The 21,106-nt window shown below is 52.2% G+C and overlaps 1 protein-coding gene and 1 long non-coding RNA gene across 3 annotated transcripts in view; both read right to left on the bottom strand.

Annotated features, from left to right (window-relative positions):
* UMODL1 (uromodulin like 1) overlaps positions 1 to 2,547 on the bottom strand; it is a 71,045-nt gene extending 68,498 nt beyond the window's left edge. The window contains exon 1 of the mRNA XM_064379984.1: positions 2,451 to 2,547. Within this exon, the coding sequence (XP_064236054.1) occupies positions 2,451 to 2,526 (76 nt within the window). The 5' untranslated portion in view covers positions 2,527 to 2,547. The remainder of the gene's footprint in view (positions 1 to 2,450) is intronic.
* Positions 2,548 to 2,701: 154 nt separating this feature from the next.
* LOC105712114 (uncharacterized) lies at positions 2,702 to 10,082 on the bottom strand. 2 transcript variants are annotated; one of them, XR_010343944.1, is made up of 3 exons: positions 8,850 to 10,082; positions 5,273 to 6,839; positions 2,702 to 3,923 (listed from the first exon to the last, which is right to left on the bottom strand). It is a non-coding gene; the product is annotated as an uncharacterized LOC105712114 (long non-coding RNA). The 2 variants fall into 2 exon arrangements; XR_010343942.1 differs by having other exon boundaries at positions 2,702 to 5,393; positions 5,964 to 6,839.
* Between the last annotated feature and the right edge of the window lie 11,024 nt (positions 10,083 to 21,106).

Raw genomic sequence — 21,106 nt, 5'->3', positions numbered from 1 at the left:
CTGCATTTCAGATACTCAACTGAGCTCTAAGCTTTACTTCCAGCCAAGAGGTGGGGGCTCAGTATTACAGTTTACTTCCCTCAGTGAGCAGCTGGATTGATTTCTGGGGAAGAACGTGGAGATGCGAGCAGAAATGATCACAAAACCTGGCTGTCCTTATTCCCTCCACTGGGGCAGCAGCTCTGAGGACTCCCTGCTTGGACCTCACAGCAACCTACCAGTGTGCAGAAAGCAGGACTCAGGGGGCTTGTTACTTGCCCCAGGAAGAAACAGGGCAGAGCCAGCCCTCAAACCAGGTGAGGGAGAGGCTGCAGCTTTGCTCTGGGCGGAACATGGTGCTGGACCACACGCTTGCCACAAAGCGACCCCACTCCACGAATAACAGGGACTGGAGCTGCAACCTCCTCTGGGGATGGGGACCACCTCTGCTTGCCATCACCAATGGGGTAGTTCCACAAAGGAACAGAGGCCCTTGTCATAAGGGGTGGAACAGGACAGATCAGCCTCTGGGACCAAGGCAGCTTGGCCCAGAGCCTAGAAGTGACTTACCCGAGGAACGGGGGAATACAGCCAGAAGGAACGCAGTCACCTACTCAGTGACCACACCGAATAAGCAAAGGCCGAGGACTTCCTGCCCCGAGAATCTAGCAGGGTGGATCTAGCTTGTTTTTCCTCTTAACCTGAGCAGAGATGCCAACCACATTAAGGACACTTACAGCTGCTGGTCTCTAGAGAGCTGCCAGGGACCCGTTTAATCGTTACAGGGCCCCAGCTGGTCCACAGCAGAGCCCTCCTTCACGCACGCACACACACATACACGCACACGCACACACATGCATGCGCACACGCACACACACTCATCTCCTCTGGAACCCGGGAGATGTTTGTCCTGTTTTGTCTTTTACATTTCATCCAAGGCCACGTGTCGTCCCAAGGCTGGCTTCTTGGCTGAGCCCAGAGAAGAAAGTGTTTAGCAGATCCTGCCATTCCGCAAAGCCCTGCAAGGGTCATCGGAGCAGGAATTGGGGGTCTTGCATTCCGGTGTCAGAGCGGGGAAAGCCTGATGCTCTGAGGCTGACGAGAGTTCTGGGGTCAGACGGACCCGCGCTCACACCCGGGCTCATGAACGCTTGCTGTGTGATTCTGTGCCCGTGTCATGCCTTCCAGGTGCCCTCCTCTTGTCATCTGTGAAATCATAGCCATGCCCTGTGGCTGCAGAAGGCTGAGGTGGAGCCATGCCCATGAAGGCAGTGCTGGCACCGGGAAAATTCGGGGCGGGTGAATGTGGGGTTGCTGAGGTTCTGCCCGGTGTCCTCATATACAATGAGGGGTTCTGGAAACACCTCTTAAGACCTTCTCCACTTCCCAGGATTCCCACCCATTATGCACCTGAACTGTCGTGTCTACACATTACTTGTTCCAATAGGGACATCCATTTCACAAATCGCAGTAGAAGGAATGTCCTGCTTCTGGGTGACAAACTTTAAGCTAGTACAAAAGCACAGTAGATTTTAGAAACGGAACGGATGCCTTTAAATTTCTAACTGAATGAGACAGATTTTCAGAGGAATATGATTTCAAAGTCTGCAGTCCCATTTCCCTCAATTCTGGGGTTTCAGAACCCCCACGTGTTTTTTAGCGGCTGCTCTGCCCTCCGCATGCCTGGGAAAACTCCGGACGGAGCCCTCGCGCGGCCCCTGGCTCCCTCGGTGACTCTGCCCTTGGAGAGCTGCATGCCCTACGCTGAGTCCCTGATCCACTCTGGGTCCGCCTTTCTTTTTTGTTTTTGTTTTGTGTTTTTTTGTTTTGGGGGATTTCGCTCTGTCACCCAGGCTGGAGTGCAGTGGAACAATCTCGGCTCACTGCAGCCTCAACCTCCCAAGCTCAAGCGATCCTCCCACCCCAGCCTCCTGGGTAGCTGGGACCACAAGTGTGCACCACCACGCCTGGCTAATTTTGTTTTTTGTAGAGATGGGGTTTCATGATGTTGCTCAGGCTAGGTCTCCCTTTTTTTTTTTAAATCTGTAAGCGAGGACTTGAATGCACCAGGGTTTGGGAGACCTTTCCTCTGTGTCTGTAGGAGTTCACTCTTCTCAGCGGGATCCAAGGACCCACAGCATCTGCATCACCCACAGACAGGCAGAGTTCCAGGCCCTGTGCCCCAGACCTGCTAGCTAAGAATCTGCATTTTACCCCCATGAATACCCAGGTGATTCAGCAGCAGGCTCCCACTGGGGGAATCTCCTTCCCAAAAGCCTACCCGGCATTCCTGCCCCACCTCCACAGCTGCTACCGTGTGCACTTATAAAAAGCTTGGCCACCAAGGAACAGATGTCAGCTCTCAAAGCAGAGGTGTCCTTGCCTGCCCAGGTCTCAGTAGGGGGCTGTCCTCATGAGACTCATGAGCCCCCCTTCTCACGAACTGCCCATGCTAAGTCCAGACCTCTCACCTGTGAAGCCGCTGGCCTGGCTGGGGCCCACAGCACTGACCAGAGCCAGCAGGGCCAGCCCCAAGGTCCTGAGCATCGTCCGGCAGTGGTGGTGGCACAGGGCTCTGGGCCTCTACCAAGCAGCCTGGGTCTCTCCTACGCCAGGGCACATAGGGGCCAGAGCCACCTGGACCCAGAGAAGGGCCTTTCTGTCCCCTGCGCTGCTGTGGTAGCAATGGCTTCAGAGGAAGCACTGCTGGGAGCAGTCCCTTATGCCTGCTGGTTAACGCCCACCACTGCCACGGCTGTTTCCCTGGGGGCACCTGTGTGTCACAGCCTATTCGGCTCCAAGCAGATGGCATCTCTTAGGAAAGGTGAGTATCCAACAGCCCAGCCTGCATCACTGGATTCCATCTCGTTGTTACGCAGAAAACACATTTCAGACCCAAATCTGACTCTCTCCATCAAACACAGAGTATTCTCTTACCCTATCATTCTGAACTGGCAGGAGAAAACAGCATCAAATCAAAGTGGTACATCGCATTCAGAAAAGTGTCTGTCACATGGTTCCACAATGCAGTTCAAAAGTCATAAAAATGTCCAGGTGCTTTGACCCCGTCCTCTCCTCCTGGAGCTTGGGCTGGGAGCACGAAACTGTGGTCACAGGGATGTACATTACTTATTACGACTTTAAGTGGAAAATTACACGATTGAACCACCACAGGAGAATGGGAGAGTAATTACTACAGAGCATCTGGATGCAGTATCACACAGGCCTTGAAAGGCTCACCGGGAAGATTTAGCAGCATAAAAAAACACTTAACAATGTGAAATCAAAACAGCAACGCACAAAATTTCATCTCCATGAAAATGACAACTCTGTACAGTTACATAACCATGGAGAAAACTCCAGAAAGAGCCATCGGAAGGGAAGAAAATATTTTGAAGAGTGGTAAGAATATAGGTGATTTATGTTTTATTTTGGTAATCATCATGGTGCATGTGAAGTAGGTTTTTAGATTTCATGTTCAGTTCTTTCTAGTTTATGACGTCTTTGTACCACACTCTTGATTGCCTCTTACTGCTTGGTGTTGACTGCCGAAGCCCAATTTTTAACATTGGATGAATAAGATCTTGTTGATTTTGCTGAGGAAACGTTCAGATGAATTAACGAAGATTCATCTTGGCTGTGTGGTTCGGGAGCGTAACTCCCTGGTGTTCTAGAAACAAAACAATTCCTCCAGGAGGGACCTTCTTGCCTAACGCCCTCACCAACGTCGCTACCTCTTTTATTCTCTGTAGACGGATGTCTGAGATGATGAACTGCTGCATTTGCTTGGTTAGTAACTAAATGTCAGGTGCCATGACAAGAATACAAAAAGGAGGCTGGAAACGTTCACACAGTGAAGGGGTTGTGCCCAACGGGTGTCCTCGGAAGATGCAGCCTTTATAGAAAACCAAAAGCTTCACGCAGAATCGACTCATTAAAAAAGGCTTTAATAGGAAAAGAATAAATATTAAAGTTATTATATAATACTCAAAAAATGAAATTTGACAAACACTAAAAGAATAAATTAAAAGTATTATGATTTAAGTGAATCTGGACTTTCAAAATGCAAGATGAATTTGTATTATATTTTATATATCACCTCAGAATGTTTGCTACTGTAATGTATGAATGTTTCTATAAAATATGAAGGTAAAATCGGGGATAATGTTATGGGTTAAAACTTAGATTTGTCCGGCGCACCATTGTCTCTCATCTTCATGACTCCTCTATGAAACAGGTCGCTTGTCCCCATTATACAGGTGAGAAAACAGGTTCAGAAGGCCACACGGCAGTAAACAGGAGATTAAACCTAGACTCGTCCAAGCCTCAAGCCGGAGTTCTTCACACTCCACTCCACTGCCGGTCTATCATGATTTAACCACAGACCCCAAGACGGGGACAAAGTCAAGACATTTTGCCAGTTGAGGACTTCATAGTCATTTTCTAACATGCTGTCTCCTTATGTCAAGTGATTAAAGAAAAAATCTCGAAATGAACAGTGTGTTTCTAGCTTGGTCTCTCCTTCAACCTCCCTTTCATCCTTTCATACAGGCACAAGGAAAGATACCCCTGCCTCTGTGTGTGTGTGTGTGTGTTTCTGTCTGTGTTTAATCCACAGAAGGCATTTTTCTCCAGTTACTCTTTATGCATATTTTTCTGCACGATGGCCAGAGGGATTTTCCATGTTTGCACTGTCTGTGTAAACACTTTGAGAAGGAAAACAGCCCCATACTGTAACCCAACAGGGAGAAAATTCTCCAGCATGTGGTGCCCGACACTCCTGGGGCGTGTCTTCCACAGTCCATCCAGCAGAGAGCCCATATTTGCTCTCCCTAGTCAGGGCCTCTGTGCAAAGGCCAGCATCCCCCACACAGCATCCAAGGGCTGGAGAACCAGCGGAGGCCTCAAGTGTGCCATGCTGGCTTTCAGGGCACACATGCACAGGCATTCACACCCACTCACACTCACATGCACTCACACTGGGCGTAAACACAGACACATCCACACTCACACGTGCACCCACACCCACACACATACTAAAACACGTTCACACTTACACGCACTTACAAACTCATATGCCACGTCACTCATGCTTGCTCATTCACACAGGCTCACGCTAACACAAGTCCACATATTCACACACTTGCATACGCATATGGGCATACACACACATAAGTGGACACACATTCACACCTTCACACTCATGCACACTCACGCATGTTCACCCTGGAATCTGCACACCCACACACATGCTCATACAGTCACATTCACACTCATGTACTTGCACACTCACATGCACACGCATGGGCCCAGTAAGCGCTTCCCATCCTGGCCTCAGCCTCTCCCCAGGCGTGCACCGCACCTCCTGTCTCCAGCGCTGGTGCCTGGGCCGGCAGCTGCCCTGTTTTCTCCACCTGTGGATGGAGAGATTTGAACTCCTTGACCTCCACGGGGCCTTTCTCATCTCAGGTCAGACTTCCAGGACCCTATGTTTGCAAGCTCACAGAGGCTCAACAAGTTCTGCCACAGAATCACACATCTGTCATTACCCTATGGCCAAAATGTATCCCTGCCAGGGCAGGAGGCAGAAATGGCGGTGCGGCATCACCACACGTTCACAGCCTCCTCTTTGTATCCCCATGACAGCCAGCCATGGCAACGGCTGCCAGGCAGGTGCACGGCAGGGAGAGGCAGGGCGGGAGAAGCCCTCATCTCCAAGGGGTGGCCAGGTGGGTTTATTTTCAGGGAAAGCTGGTTGTGTTGGAGAGCATGAGGAAGAGCTAGGGAGGAGGGTCATGCAATGAAAAAATGTTTTAGACTTGGAAGAGACTTTGAGTCTCCAGTCCAGCACCCAGCCCCATCCAGGTGGCCCTCCGACAGCAGCAATGACGTAACACCGTGTTTCTCAGGATGTGGGTGAGGACCACCTGCATGGGGAGGGGACATACAGAAAATGCAGGCCCCCAGCCTCACCCCTCACTCACTGGGCACTGGAGGATGGGCCCCTGGCATCCAGGTGACTTGGGTGCTCACGCAACCTTGAGGACGGGCCCTCATCCTCCTGAACACCAGGCCGTAGATCCAGTGAGACGGCCCCTTCTGTGGACAGATGGCTCTGCCCAGAAATTCCTCCCGACATGGAATCACGGTTGGCCTTCCCGCTGGAACAACCACACCAGAGGAGCCTGCCCACCGCCCCCGACACTGGACGGTGAGCACCACTCCTGCACGCAGCAGCCTTTGGACCCTTCTGGAGAGTTCTCTGGGTCTCCTCTTTTTTTTTTTTTTTTTGAGACGGAGTTTTGCTCGTTACCCAGGCTGGAGTGCAATGGCGCAATCTCGGCTCCTCTCTTTTGCTCCCCCGAATCTCTCCCTCACAAAGACACGTGCCCTCGTCTTTTCTCTGTTTCTGTTTGCCTTTGCAGAAGCTCGGCCTTCCGATCACAGCCTGGATGACTTTTCCCTTTTCACATTAGCGTTAGGACAAAGGTTCTTATAAAGGAACGAACGCAAGTCAGAAACAAAGATCCACCCACATCTGAGTCCTAGAACCCGGCAGTGAAGGGCAGCGTGGTCTGGAGAACGGGGTGCCAGCCAGGCCCGCCCTGTGTCCGGACCTCAGCCTGTCTGTAAGAGCTGGTGCAGTCCTTGGCCATCTGGACTTCAGGGTCTTGATTCCAGAGAGTGAAGAGAGAGAAGATGACGGCTCAATCCACACCTGCACCAGCATTTCATGACTGGCTCATCTGTCAGGCCGGGTCGGACCATGGTGCTTCTAGAACCGTCAGGGCTGTTCTGCACCAGTCATGGATATCATCATGTGGCTTTGCGATAATGAAGCAGGAGCAATAAAATCTGAACTGAAACGCAATAATTACAAGAATGAGTTTATAGCGGGACATCTTAGAAAGCTTTCTACTGGAGGCCAAACTCAGAGGGGGCTGTTCTCCACCAGCCCTCATCACAACAAGCAGCTGCTCTGTCACAGTCATTCCCGGAAAACACCAGCGTCCCAGGGCACAGAGTCTGTCCGCTGGGACTGACGTTGGGATAAAAGCGTATCACAACAGTGAGTGCCCCTACCTTGAGTCAGGCTTTAATTTTCAAGAGGAAAAGAGAGAAGGTATATATTCCCCCAGCCCCAAGGATTTTCAAGAACAGAATACAACAGATTCAATAGCTCCAATAAATGATTTTTAAATTCTCAAATATTCACTCTTTGTCAGGATGTTCCAGAGAAACAAAAAACTGATAATAAAAGAAATTTGTGGGCTGGGTGCGGTGGCTCAAGCCTATAATCCCAGCACATTCGGGGGCCAAGGCAGGTGGGTCATCTGAGGTCAGGAGTTCGAGACCAGCCTGGACAACATGGCAAAAACTCATTTCTACTAACAATACAAAAATTAGCTGGGTATGGCTGCCTGTAGTCCCAGCTATTTGGGAGGCTTAGGCAGAGGAATCGCTTAAACCAACCTGGGAGGCAGAGGTTGCAGTGAGCCAAGATCGAGCCATTGCACTCCAGCCTGGGTGACAAAAGCAAAAGTCTGCCTCAAAAGAAAAGAAAGAAAAAGAAATTTGTGATGATAAGAAATTGGCTCACACAGTTCTGGAGCTTAAGTCCAACACCACGTGCTGCGTGAATGGGCAGGCTGGAGCCCAGGAGAGCCAATGCATAGTTCCTGTGCCAACGCGGGCCCAGGGAGAGCCAATGTTTCCGTTCAAGTCCAAAGGCAGGGAAAGCTGATGTTCCAGTTCAAAGGCCGTCCGGCAGGAGGGGTTCTCTCCTCCTCGTGGGCAGGGGCAGCCCTTCTGCTCTTTTCAGGCCTTCAGCTAATTTCACGAGGCCCACCGCATCCTGCCTGACTCAGTCTATTGATTCAAATATTCATCCAATTAGATCAGAGGAGGGACCTGCAGAGGCACGGCTGGCAGAGAAACCATCGGGCTGGACTGTCAGCTGAGAACTCCAGGGATCTGATTCACCAACAGCCTTGCGGACATTCACCATGGGCTCCACAAACTGCCAGAACTACCCCCACCCCAAGCCCAAAGGCATCCAAACAACGGCCAATTTATTTCAGATTGACACAGGTCCTAATGTACAAGTCAGCCCACACATCCCACGTACTCTGAGCATCTCTTGTTGCTCACCCCAAATAAACTCTGCTGAAACTGAGGGGCCGCAGGTTGTAGAGAAGAGGGAAGGTGGGCAGAGGGCAAAAGCGGGTGGTTTGCTCTGCTCCACCCATAGGAGGCTGGTGCACACCGCTGCTTCTGAAGGGCTTCCTGTTTTAATTGCAGTGCTGAGACACGGCGGCTCTCACACCCTCTAATTCAGGCAAAGCCGCCACTGAGACTAAGGGGAGGTGGGGGACAAGCAAGCGGCCGTTTGGGAGTGAAGTTCACGGTGTCTCCTGGCATGCACCAGCCAAGTCTTAGAGGGAGGGATTCCTCCAGGGGGACTAAGATCAGAGGTTTCTACTGCTCCTGCCGTAACCATCAGGTGAGCAACCTCCCTGGGTTCCTGTGTCCGAAGCATCTCTCAAGAGGAAGGAACTTCACCACCTTTGCCAGTAAAGTCTCCTGATGCCCAAGATGGGCTGCTCACCTGGTGGGAAGCTCTTTAACAAAATCCCAATGAGTGGCCTCCAGCCCCAGGAAAAGCAGCTTAGAATCTCGCCTGGGGGGAACCCCAAGGGGCAGCAAGGTTGATAGCCTCAACTCAGTCCAAACACAGGGCAGCTTGCCAACGAGGAAGTGAAAGCAAAGGGCCCTTGGCCAAGGTTACCCTGTGCAGTGGGTTGAATGGCAGCCCCCCGCCGCCCCCCGCCCCTCCGCGGAAGATATGTCCAAGTCCTAACCCCAGGTACCTGTGAACGTAAACTGATTTGGAAATAGGGTCTTTCTGCAGATGCAATTTACATGAGATCATCCCGGACTTGGGGTGAACCTAAATCCAATGTATGGTGGCCTTACAAGAGAAAGGAGAGGGAGATTAGAGGTGCCTGGAGGGAAACCCTGGGATGTGGAGACTGGAGTGATCCGTCTACAATGAGCCCGGGGATGCCAGGAAGCTCCCACCCCAGAACCTAGAGAGGCAGGGGACAGTTTCTCGCTCACAGCCTCCAGTGGAAACCAGCACTGCCAGCACCTTGATTTCAGACCTGCAGCCTCCAAGCTGCGAGAGAGGGCCGGTCTGCTGCTCAGCCTCCCAGCTCGTGGTTCCTTCTCTGCACAGCAGCCTCGGGACGTTGGTTAGGGACGCGGCCTCGCTCACCGTGGGACCCCTCCGTCGGCTCTTCTCACCACCCGCTTTTGCCCTCTGCCCATCTCCCCTCTCCTCCACCCCTGCGAGTCCCGCCCCAGTTCCAGCAGAGTTTATTTGGGGTGAACAAGAGGCGCTCAGTGCACGTGGGGTGCGTGGGCTGACTGGTACGTTAGGACATGTATCAATCTGAAATAACCGGCCATTCTATCGATGCCTTTGGACTTGAGGGGGTTTCTGACAGGTTGTGAAGCCCAAGGTGAATGTCCACAAGGCTGCTGGTGGACTGACTCAGGTCCCCGGTGGTCGTGACTGACAGTCAGCCCCTCCCTAGTTTCTCCAGAGAACTTGTTTCTCTGCCGGCTGCGTCTCTGCAGGCCCCTCCCTTAGATCTAATCCATCTGTAATGCTTTCATCTTACTGAGAAATACCTCCCCCCGCCTCTGGCAGATGAGAGTAGCGCTCGGGGCTGGATGTATTATCTCACCACATCTGCTTCACTTTCTCTGCAGAGGCGGCTCGGCGTTGGCACTGGCTATGGCCAGGCACAGCCCTAACTTGCTTCTTCGCGATCCTTCCCCCACTTTCATTTGGAAACGTTCTCACATTCTCTGCTTCTTGTAACCTCAACCATGGGTAATGTTGAGAAAGTGTCATTTTTGTCCCAAGGCCCTTCTCCCCGTTGGACGGTCCCAGGGCTTGGCACAGTGGCCTTAGCAGGGCAGAGAAGGAAAAGGCCAGGAGCCCAGCCTGGGGTGCAGTCCAGGGTCCCAACCCAGATTCTCTGCCTGCCACGAGTTCACATGGGGAAGGCCGATTTGTCCTGAGGAAGCCACAGTTCAAGGGCTCACCATGATGCAGATGACAGTGGCAGTCAGTCCCCACTGTCCCGCTGTTGATCTTGCTGATTTTCTGAGACAGAGATGACCTCAGAGCCTCTTGGGTGGAGAGGAAAGCTCCCAAGATCAAAGTCAGGGCCGGTCACTGAGTGCCACTGTGTAGGATTTTGCCCTGGGGACAGAGGAGAAAAATGAGGTCTGAGAAGAGGCTACCTCACCTGCCCCTGAGAGAGCCCGGCGGCCGCGTCACTCCTGCAGACCAGTGTTCAAGACCCCACTCCCCGCAGGGCAGGTGCTGGGGCATGCTGGGGCTTGCTGGGGACCTGTGTGGGATCCAAGCACAGGGACAGCCTCCAGCCTGTAACCTGTCGCCGCTTCTTCCTTCCAGAAAAAAAAAAATACGTGCCTTGCCGGGGCAGGCCCAGCCCCGCAGGTTCAACTTCTGAAGCAGCTCAGGCAGAAGGCTGAAAACAGGAAGTGAGACTTGGGTGGCGGGAGGAGGGTGTGGGCGAGGGGGCGGGATGCTGATACAGAAAACTCACATTTGAGAAGAACCAAATGTAGAAGAAAGGAGAGAGAGAGAGAGAGAGAGAGAAGACACCAGCACGACCTCCTGTGGAGGCGCCAGTGTTTCTGTCTGCAGAGCCTGCCCTCACCCAGCCCACGCCCTGCCGGCTGCCGGCCACCCCAGGGCCTCGGCAGGACAGCTCACGGCCTCCAAAAGCCTTAAAGTCTCTTGTGGGCTACATTGTGGCCCTCAAAATGATAAGTTGAAGTCCTACCCCTCCAAACATGTGAATGCGATCTTATCTGGGAACAGGGTTTTTGCAGGTGTAGTTAAGATGAGGTCAGATCGGAGTAGGGTGGCCCCTAAATGTATTATGTCCTGATAAAAAGAGAGGAATTTGGACGCAGAAGCACAGAGAAGGGAACACCATGAGACAGCGGAGGCGGAGGCGGAGGGAGGTGGCTGCAGCCGGGGCACACCGGAGATCATGGTCCCCGCACGCGCCAGCGCAGGCCAGGAGGGCTCTGCCCGGACAGCTGGCTCTTGGCCTGGCGGCCTCCAGAGCCGTGAGGGCGTCAGTGTCGGTCGCTTAAGCTCCCGTTTGCCCTGCTTTGTTCCTGGCCTAAGCCGACTCGCACAGAGTCTAATCCCACGCCCAATTACGCCCGGACAACAGGGTCCGTGGTACCGAAGCTAGGCCTGAAGGGAGGAGGGTCAGCTGGGCCCTCCAGAGAGGCTGGGGCAGGAGCTGTCCTCACCCAGGAGCCCATGTGGAGGGCAGGGAGGCCAGAGCGCAGGGCACAAGATGCATTCCCCCGCCCCATCACTCCACCCTTCGGGCCACACGCCAGGCCCCCGCCCTGCCCAGCCCCCAGGACAGTGTAGCGACTGAGAGCTCTGCCTCTCTGGAAATGGGCATCAAGGCAGGGCACCAGCCAACGTGGCCCCGGTCACCATCAGTCCCCTGTGCAAGGTGCGACCCCTCATAGGGCTATGGCGACCGTGGCCTCTAGATCACTCAGGGCCGAATCAGAAGCGGCTGACTTCAATTTCAGCAGGAATTTAGGTCAGATAACGAGGGCTGTTAAGCCCCAGCCTGCTTTGTCGGAGGCGCTGTGATGAGAAACACCGGCGCTGAGTGAATCTGCCAGACAGGCAGTGCTCCCCCACCTACCCTGTCCATCCCCACCGGGGCCCTCCAGCCTCCATGCCTGAGTGACAGCTTCAGAGCAAGGGAGGCTCCTTCCCGAGCGGGTGGTGTCAGTGGAGGGTAGACAAGGAGCTCAGCCCTGAGGTGCAAGGACGCCGCGATTGGTGAACAGAGACACCAGGACCCACTGGCCGCTGCGGAAGACAAGGAGGAAGAGGGCTGCTGTGGCCCTCGGGACCTTGCAGAGCCAGGTCTAACCCCAGATCGACTGGCATTTGCTTTCTAGATGGCCTTTGGAAGACCCTTGGCCTAGCATCTCATCTGCAAATGAAGCAAAAGTACATGCCCACCAGTGGCAACTGAGCCAGCTTGCTCCGAGAGCCCAGAATGCAATTAGCGCCTCGGAGAGCCTGGCTTCCTTGCTTCCTCCTCGGGAAGATCAAGTGCAAGAGCGACCCTGAAATCAACCTTCCGTGCTAAGAAGGGCTGTGTCACGTCCACTGCAGTCACTGTCCATGGTCCACTGTCTGTGGGAACTGCTAGCCAGACGGACTCCTTGCCATTGGTGGTCTCTGGGCATAGGCAGGCAGGCAGTGAAGGCCTGGCCTAGAGGTAGCCCCCAAATGGTCCGGACTGGGGACATTCAGCCTGGGCCAGGTCAAGGCTTCCAAGGGAGCCCAGCAGTAGCCAGCCAGTGTTGAGGCAAGCAGGTGACAGCATGATGGACAGGACAGTGTGGGTCACAACAACGTAAGGCCACAGACACGGGATTGGGGGTGGGGACCAGGCAGCTGGCCTCGGGAGGGTCCTGGCCTCGGAAAGGCAGGGCTGACTCCAGGCCCAGAAACTCCTGACACTGGGACAAAAAATGGCAAGAGCCATCCCCAGGGCCAGTGAGCCACTGAGCAGATGACCAGAACCAGACCTCAGCAGAGGCAAAGCTGAGTGGCAGCAACTAATCCAGGGTCCACGTCAGCCTGGGGTCAGAGGCCAAGTTCAAGTAACACAGTCGGGGCCCTGCCTAGGAGGACGCTAGGCCACAAATCAGCATCAAGACAAAAGGGAAGAACAAATATTGACCCAATCAGTGCCAGCTCAAACACTCATTCCTCCCTGCTGCCTTCCAGTCCTCGGCCCACCGCCATCCCACTCCCAGACACCCAAAATAGCGCTTCGCTGTCACCTCTCTCAGGTCATCAGTCCCTTTCTTCTGTGTGACAACGTGAGGGAGGGTCTCCCCTGCCCTGATAGGTGATGGGCAGCAGAAAGAGAGCAGTCAGGTCTGGGTGCGGTGCCTCACGCCTGCAGTCCCAGCACTTTAGGAGGCTGAGGCAGGAGGATCACTTCACACCAAAAACTAGAGACCAGCCTGGGCAACATAGTGAGACCCCTGTCTCTACGAAACAATACAAAAGAAACAATGTGCCAGGCGTGGTGGTGTGTGCCGGCAGACCCAGCTACTCAGGAGGCTGAGGCAGGAGGATCACTCGAGCCCAGGAGGTCTAGGCCACAGTGAGCCATGTTCAGGCCACTGCACTCCAGCCTGGGCAGCAGAACAAGCCCCTGTCTCAAAACCAAAACCAAAACAAAGCCACATCAAAAGGAGGAATCAGGACCCAAGACTACTTCCTCCTGGGGTCCAGCCCATGTCTGGCATACAGTAGGTACTCAATACGTGCTTGTTAAATGGCCTGGGGTCAGCCCACAGGCACACTGGCGAGGGCCAGGAAGAAGCAGGCAGAAGAGGGCTCCCTGCAGCCGCTGGTGGTTCCCACTTCCCGGCGTGCATCTTCTTTTAAGGACCTCTCCACGGTCTCACAGAACCACAGCTGCGTTTCCCAGAACAGCAGTGATCAGCAGGAAAACACTGCATTCTGACATTCAAGGCTCAGGCGGGTCTTCTTTTAAGGACTTCTCCACGGTCTCACAGAACCACAGCTGCGTTTCCCAGAACAGCAGTGATCAGCAGGAAAACACTGCATTCTGACATTCAAGGCTCAGGCGGGTCGCATGCTCTTTCCCACAGAGATCACAAACCAGGGAAGTCACTTTTTCAGCAGCTCTTTTCATCTACCTCCTGCCGAGAGAATCCAGGAGTGAGAGGAAGTCACTACCAGCTGAGAAACTGGTGCCCTGTGATCCCTTTGGTCTTGGGAATATATTTAAATGCCATGTGATTATATAGTTAAAATTCTTAGAAGGGTGGTGGCTCCCTCTAAAGCTGGCCATTTGACAAACCGCTAACCTAGAAAAAGACTCTCACTATTGCTCCGTAAAGATGAAGGGGGACTCAGAAGCTGACAGCCCCCCGACGTCATCCTCCCGGCTTCTCCACCTTTCCAGGCGCGCAGAATGCTCGGGCGTTAGGAGAACCGTGACGCAGGGCAGGCACTGCACGGGGGCTCTTTCCCGGCAGGTAGGAAGACCCACTGGAAAATCCTGGCCAGGAATTCACACTCATGACCCAGACATCAATGCTGCAGAAATCGCTGCCAGAAACCCAGCCCGGCGACAAGGCAATGCCGTCTCAGCATGCTGGCGGGCGAGGTGACTGCAGTCACCCAGGGGGTTTATGGGTCCTAAAGACTTGGAGTTTCCTTCCAGATGAGTAACTTCTTTTCCATTTTCCAAAGGTTAGGAGGTTTTTGTTAAGAAATACATTTGGAGTGATGTTAGGAAAAACATACCCTTCCCCCAAAACCCCAAGGAATGTGAAGAAAGTCCATCCGCACACTCAGCACCCGAGTGGCTTTCCTGGAGAAGGACGGGTGTGGGCCCCAATGCTGGCACTTGCATAGTGAATGAGGGAGTGTTTACCAAGCAGTGTTCAGTAGTTTGAGGCTTGTATAAATAAAAGATAGACAGATGAGAAAACCCAAGTGGAAAGACCGGCTTGGAACGTCTCACTGACTGACTGGTGGAGCCATGGGGAGCGTTTTTCCATCCCAGAAGGAAAAAGAGAAAGCAGCATTTCCAGCAAGACTTCCAGGGAGTCTGCGGAACTCATTAGGGAGGTGTGATCTCCGCAGTGCCTGGGAAACCACCTGGTGTAAGGGTCTCAGCAGAGTGTCTGAAGGGAAGAACAAGTTGTCAGGGTTGGGGGCCGCACCCTGAGAAGGAAGAGATCACAAAGACATGTTTGAATCCTGTCTCCTCAAAATTCATGTCCACCCGGAATCTGCGGGTGGGACCTTGTTTGGAAAGGGCCGTTTCAGATGCAAGGATGGAGATGGGATCGTCCTGGCCTAGCACTGCCCCTAATCCAGGGAGAGCATCCTTTTAAGCCACAGCAAAGGACTCCGAGGAAGCAGTGGTTGGAGATATGTGGCTGTGAGCCAAGGCGCCTCACGGTTTGCCTGTAACACCGGCAGCTGGAAGACGCAAGGAGGGCGTCTCCCCGAGAGCCTCCAGAGGAGGTACGCTCGTACCGAGAATGAGATCTGTTTGCTCATGAGCGCCGACGCCTCTGGATGCTAGACAGGGTACAGATTTTTAATGGGGTTTGCCCTCAAGATTGCCCAAACTATTTTTAGAAAATCAGTTGAGGACACTGTGGGGCTAGCTGGTGGTGAGGACGGAGGTTGGAGCTCAGGTGTTCTGAAGCCCCGACCTGACCTGCAAGTTTTGGTGGCTCCTTCTTGTTTGGCCTATCCTTGCCGTGGTCTGTTAGACGAAGTGGAAGGACAGCGCTTAGCCAATTCCGGGAGGGCCAGGTGGCCCGGGGGTAGGGAACAGGACCAGAGATACCCCGCCAAGTTCTGCTTGGCCACAGCTTTACGGGCGTCAGGCAGCCTTGTGACCTGTACAACCTCCATGTGTACCTGTCAAGGCTGGCTACAGGGGCACCTCCAGGGCCTTCAGAACCAAACCCAGGGATGTAAGAGGCAAAACTATTTCAACTCTCCTTTCATCCATTTTTATACAGTAGAAATAAAATGGCCTTTTGCTCATCCGATCTGTCCTCTTGGAAATAACCTTTCTTGGAAGAAAGAAGTACAGGGCGGGAAACACCGAGAGTGATGGTGGCTCCTGGAGGTCAGGGTGGCTCCTGGAGGTCAGGCCGTCTCCCCGCACTTCTGTTCTGTTCCCCACACTTGGCAACCCCACCCCCCACCACCTTTAACACTGGTCCAAGTCTGGGTCTCGGTCCTACAGACGGCTCCCAGCCTGTGTCTTGGAGTTCCAGCAGAGAATTTCTGTGACTTTGGCCTCCTACTGTATCCCCATCTATTGCTGAGAACCCCCCAAAATGGCACCCTCTGACCATCTGCAGCCCAAAACCTCAGTGACTCAGAAGAGGGGAGCAGGGCGCACCCCTCCTACCACCACATCTGGCCTGCTCAGCCCTGCCTTCCTCATGTATAGAAAGTCCCGGGGACTGAGACCCTGTTCGACTTCCTGTTCCAGCATATTTTGGGGTTGTGCTTGTGATATAAGGACACCCTCTGCTCAGAAGCAGACGGGGAGAGACCCCAGATGGGCTGTGAAGCCGGCACTGAGGAGTCACTCCTCCTTCCTCCTCCTCCCTGCTATTCCGTGGTCTCTGCTTGCCAGGCTCATAATGCCCACCCACCCCACTGTTGTTTCCACCCAGGGAGCCAGAACCGCCTATGTGTGTGTGTGGAGCCAGGTGGGGGCATGGCAAGGCCTGGTTGGCCATCTGCAGCCTGTCATGCCGCCTGTCTACCTGAAGGCCACTCCTAAGCCTCTGTCCACTCTGGTTAACGCTGGTGAACACACAGGTCCTCCTCCCCGTGGATCTGGCTACACCCCTGATTCACATCACACAGGGAGAGGAAAGCCTGGTGAACACTGATGTGCTGCAGAAGTGGGTGGGGTGGCAGTCAAGTCAGTCTGTGCCCACATATAGGAATAGCTCCCCTAGAGAAGACCCAAGGCAAGCGTGATGACAGGCCACAAAGTGTTTGGAGGTCTGCCATAGGATAGGAACTCATGTCTATTTGGTAGAGTCAAAAATTAAACAAGGGAGTAAAGAAGTTCCTCCCAGGTGGGTTTTGCTCAGACAGGAAGAAGTTTCTCGTGGCCAGAAGTGAGTGGCAACAGGTCCTCCAGCAGTGACGAGCTACCTGACCTGGAGCATTCACATAGACCAAAGGCCGTGGGGGTTCCAGGAGCCGGAGCAACAGGCCAGGCTTGGAGCATGGTGAAGGCCTTGCTGGGCAGCAGGGGTATACTCTGCTACATGAGAGTGGTCCCTGAAGGGATACGTGAGTTTGTCCAAGGAGCAGGAGGGAAGCTTCAGGGACAGAGGACAGCAACAGTATACGCTGAACTTGGATGGTTCGAGAACGTTCAAAGGCCAAACCATCCTCGTGCGGCCACTTATGCTTTCAGGAAGGAGGGGCGGTGTGGGCCCAGATGGGATCTGAGAGAGGCTGGACCCGTTTGAACATCGCACACCCCCACTCCTGCTGGAGAAGGGAGCCACAGTGGGCTGAGGTGTTCCCAGACTCGGTGTCCACAACTCCATCCATCCGGAAGGCTTTGGGCCAAAGCCGTAAAGAATGAGAGCAGGGCCAGGGAGCTGGGCCAGGGAGCCCGCCCAGGACGACTGAAAGCGCAGCGAGTTCTCCGTCTGAGCCTCCGAGGGTCCTCTGCCTGGGCGTTCTCTGTGCCACAGGCAGGAGTGATCATCTCTTAGAGGTTTTCTAAGGGCTGAGTGAGAGACAGAGGCAAGGAGTTTCTGTAAAAGCCTCCAACACTGAGGAAGTATTGGAATAACTGCCAGGGGGCTGCTGAGTCCCAGAGGGAAGCCCAGGCTCTTAGTCCACAGGGGCTGAGACCTTTGCTTATCAACTCTGCAACCTCAGGCGATGACGCTTCGTGGGCCTCAGTTTATCTGTCTGTGAGGAACTGACACACTAGGTAAATTGGGGCCATTAGGAGGCACTGAGCACGTTAGTTCTTGTTCCTACATCCCCAGGGCAAGACTTCCTCCCGAGACAGGTGATCCAGTGACAAATTCGTTCATACCTAGACGTGAACAGCTGACCCCTGATCCTTCCCTGAAAACGATGGAAGAGGGTTGGGCGCAGTAGCTCACGCCTGTAGCCCCAACACTTTGGGAGACCAAGGCAGGTGGATTGCTTGAGCTCAGGAGTTCGAGACCAGCCTGGGCAACATGATGAAATCTCATCTGTAGAAAAAAATCAAAAAAATTAGCTGAGTGTGGTGGCATGTACCTGGAGTCCTAGCTACTTGGGAGGCTTAGGTGGGAGGATCAGCTGAGCCCAGGAGGTTGAGCTTGCAGTGAGCTGTGATGGCACCACTGCACTCCAGCCTGGGTGACAGAGTGAGACCCTGTCGCCAAGAAAACAAAACAATGGAGGAGATGACAAACCAAGTTACCAAAGTCCTGGTGTCTAAGAGCACAGAAGTGCCAATGGGGCGGCAGCAGCGGTAAGAATACATTTTAGATTTTCCACATAATTTTTGGAGAACTGGCTCTTGGTTTACAGATTTGAATTTGGATACATTTTAACAGACTTCAGATGGATGGAAACACAGCAGAAGATGAGGTTGAACTTTCTGGAAGGTTACCGATGTTACGCTGTGGAATGGCTGACATCTGTAAAAGCCCTCGATGTGTTGCTGTGGAGCAGCTGGAACACACAAGCCTTGCTGGTGGATATAGGGTCGTGCGGCCGTCTGGAAAAGGGTCTGGAAGTCTCTTATAAAACAAAAAATACGCCTACCCCAGACCCAACCATTTCAATCCTATATTTACTCAAGATAAAGGAAAATTTATGTCCACAAAAATATCTGGTCACACCAGTTTTATGAATAATAGCCAAAACCCAGAAACAGCCCATTAAGAAGAGAATGTGAAAACAAATTATGATATCTTCTTAAAATGGAATACTGCTCACTAACAAAAAGCAATGAATTCTCAGTGCATCACAAATGACAACAATACAGCACAAAACACACTGAATGGAAGAAGCCAGATAGAGCTGCTTATGTACAACACGACTCCCTTTCTCTAAAGTTCTAGAACAGGCAAAACAAATCTATGGTGAAGAAAACCTAAGAGCGGTGCTTCCTTTTGAAGAGCGAAGCGGGTACTGCTTGGAAAGGGTATTAGAGAACTTTCTAGGATTCTGGAGATGTTCTAAGCCTTGAAGGAAGTTGTGCATTTGTCAGAACTCAATGAATGTACACTCAGCACTTGCACATTACACTGTATCTACATTTTACCTCAAAAAAGGGCTGTAAACACATATGAAGCTCTAATTAATGATATGCCAGGTGAAATATTCAGGAAAACAAATGGAGTTCTGCAAGTTGCTTTGAAATGCATTAAACGCAGGATGCCACAGGTTGATGGATGAGAGAGAACGGGTGTGTAGGCATGTGCTAAAGTACCGCGAGTGTTCACGGTAGAACCCGGAGTGTCTGCTTTATGATTGTTTCCATTTTTCTGTGCGTTTGAAAATTTTTGTAATGCAGTGTTTCAGGTAACATTTTGCTCCTGCGAAGTGCCTTCACTCCCCGGTCAAGGGCAGGGAGCCCTCAGCAAGGAGAGTGCTCTGCAGCTCGTAGGGCTTCCCACGTCCTCCCCACGTGCTGCTTCGTCATTCCCTGGGCACCTGTTAACATCCAAGCCACTTGCTTGGTGCTTTTCTACGCATGGCCTCATGAATCCTTAAAACAGCTCCCTGAATTGAGAGGGTGCTAATGTACTCATTTCACGGTAGAAAATGAGGCTGCCAATGAAGATCATCTGATTCCTGCTCCGTACCCTGCCTCAACAAGGACCTGGGTGCTTTGTGCAGAAATATGGACTCAGGGGCTGCCTGGGAACGGATTCCCCATTCAGTGGGGTACTCCAGCCCCCACCGTGTAACCAGGAGGTAGCGTGGTGACCTCTGAGCTGGTAAACTCTGGGATGTGACCTCTGGAGGCGGCTTCTGGAACAGCCTAGTTACACCCTTTACCGGCTGGATCACCTTGAGCGAGTTTCCTACACACCCTCCACCTCACTCATCCTCCTCTCCTGCAAATAAGAACAAATGTTCGAGAAACGTCATTATCCAAGCACATTTAGGAAGGTGAGACCAGTCCAAAGCCCCACGTGGAAAATTCTAATGTGTGGCCCAGGCGACGTTTAGTTCATTTTTAAGTGTCTCCTGTTTATCCATGAAGCATTCTGGACATTTTGCTGCTAGGTAAAATGTGTGATAAACATTTAAAAGTTGAGGTTTCTCAAATACTTATAGCTAACTGATCTTCAACAAAGCAAACAAAAATATAAAGTGAGGAAAGGACACCCTTTTCAACAAACGGTGCTGGGATAACTGGCTAGCCACATGTAGGAGAATGAAACTGGGTCCTCATCTCTCAGCTGATACAAAAATCAGCTCAAGATGGATTAAGGACTTAAACCTATAAAAATTCTAGAAACTATAAAAATTCTAGAAGATAACATTGGAAAAAACCCTTCTAGACATTGGCTTAGGTGAGAATCTCATGACCAAGAACCCAAAAGCAAATGCAATAAAAACAAAGATAAATAGCTGGGACCTAATTAAACTAAAGAGCTTTCAAAAGGCAAAAGGAACAGTCAGCAGAGTAAACAGACAACCGCCGAGTGGGAGACAATCCTCCCAATCTATACGCCTGACAAAGGACTAATATCCAGAATCTGCAACAAACCTGAACAAATCAGTAAGAAAAAAACAATCCCATCAAAACGTGGGCTAAGGACATGAATAGACGATTCTCAAAAGAAGATACACAAATGGCCGATAAATGTATGAAAAAAATGCTCAGTATCACTGATAATCAGAGAAATGCAAATCAAAACCACAGTGTGATACCGCCTCACTCCTGCAAGGATGGCCATAATCAAAACCCAGTAGATGTTGGTGCCGATGCAGTGGAACAGGGAGCACTTCTACCCTGCTGGTGGGAATGTAAACCCAGTGCAGCTACTATGGAAAACAGCGTGGAGATTCCCTAAAGACCTGAAGGTAGAACTTCCATTTGATCCACCAATCCCACTACTGGAGAAAAACAAGTCATTATTTGAAAAAGATACTTGCACACACGTTTATAGCAGCACAACTCACAATTGCAAAGTTGTGGAACCAGCCCAAATGCCTGTCAACGAATGAGTGGATAAAGAAACTGTGATATATATGGAATGCTCGGCAGCCATAAAAAGAAATGAATTAGCAGCATTTGCAGTGACCTGGATGAGACTGGAGACTATTATTCTAAGTGATGTAACTCAGGAATGGAAAACCAAACATCATACGTTCTCACCGATATGTGGGAGCTGAGCTATGAGGATGCAAAGAATGGTCCAATGGACTCTGGGGATTTGGGGGGAAGAATGGGAG

Source organism: Aotus nancymaae, unplaced genomic scaffold (genome assembly GCF_030222135.1).
Source record: "Aotus nancymaae isolate 86718 unplaced genomic scaffold, 86718_ANA_hifiasm-v0.15.2.pri h1tg000022l_1, whole genome shotgun sequence".
NCBI lineage: Eukaryota > Metazoa > Chordata > Mammalia > Primates > Aotidae > Aotus > Aotus nancymaae.
Note: the sequence above shows the minus strand (reverse complement) of the source record. Positions and strands in the feature narration are given on the sequence as shown.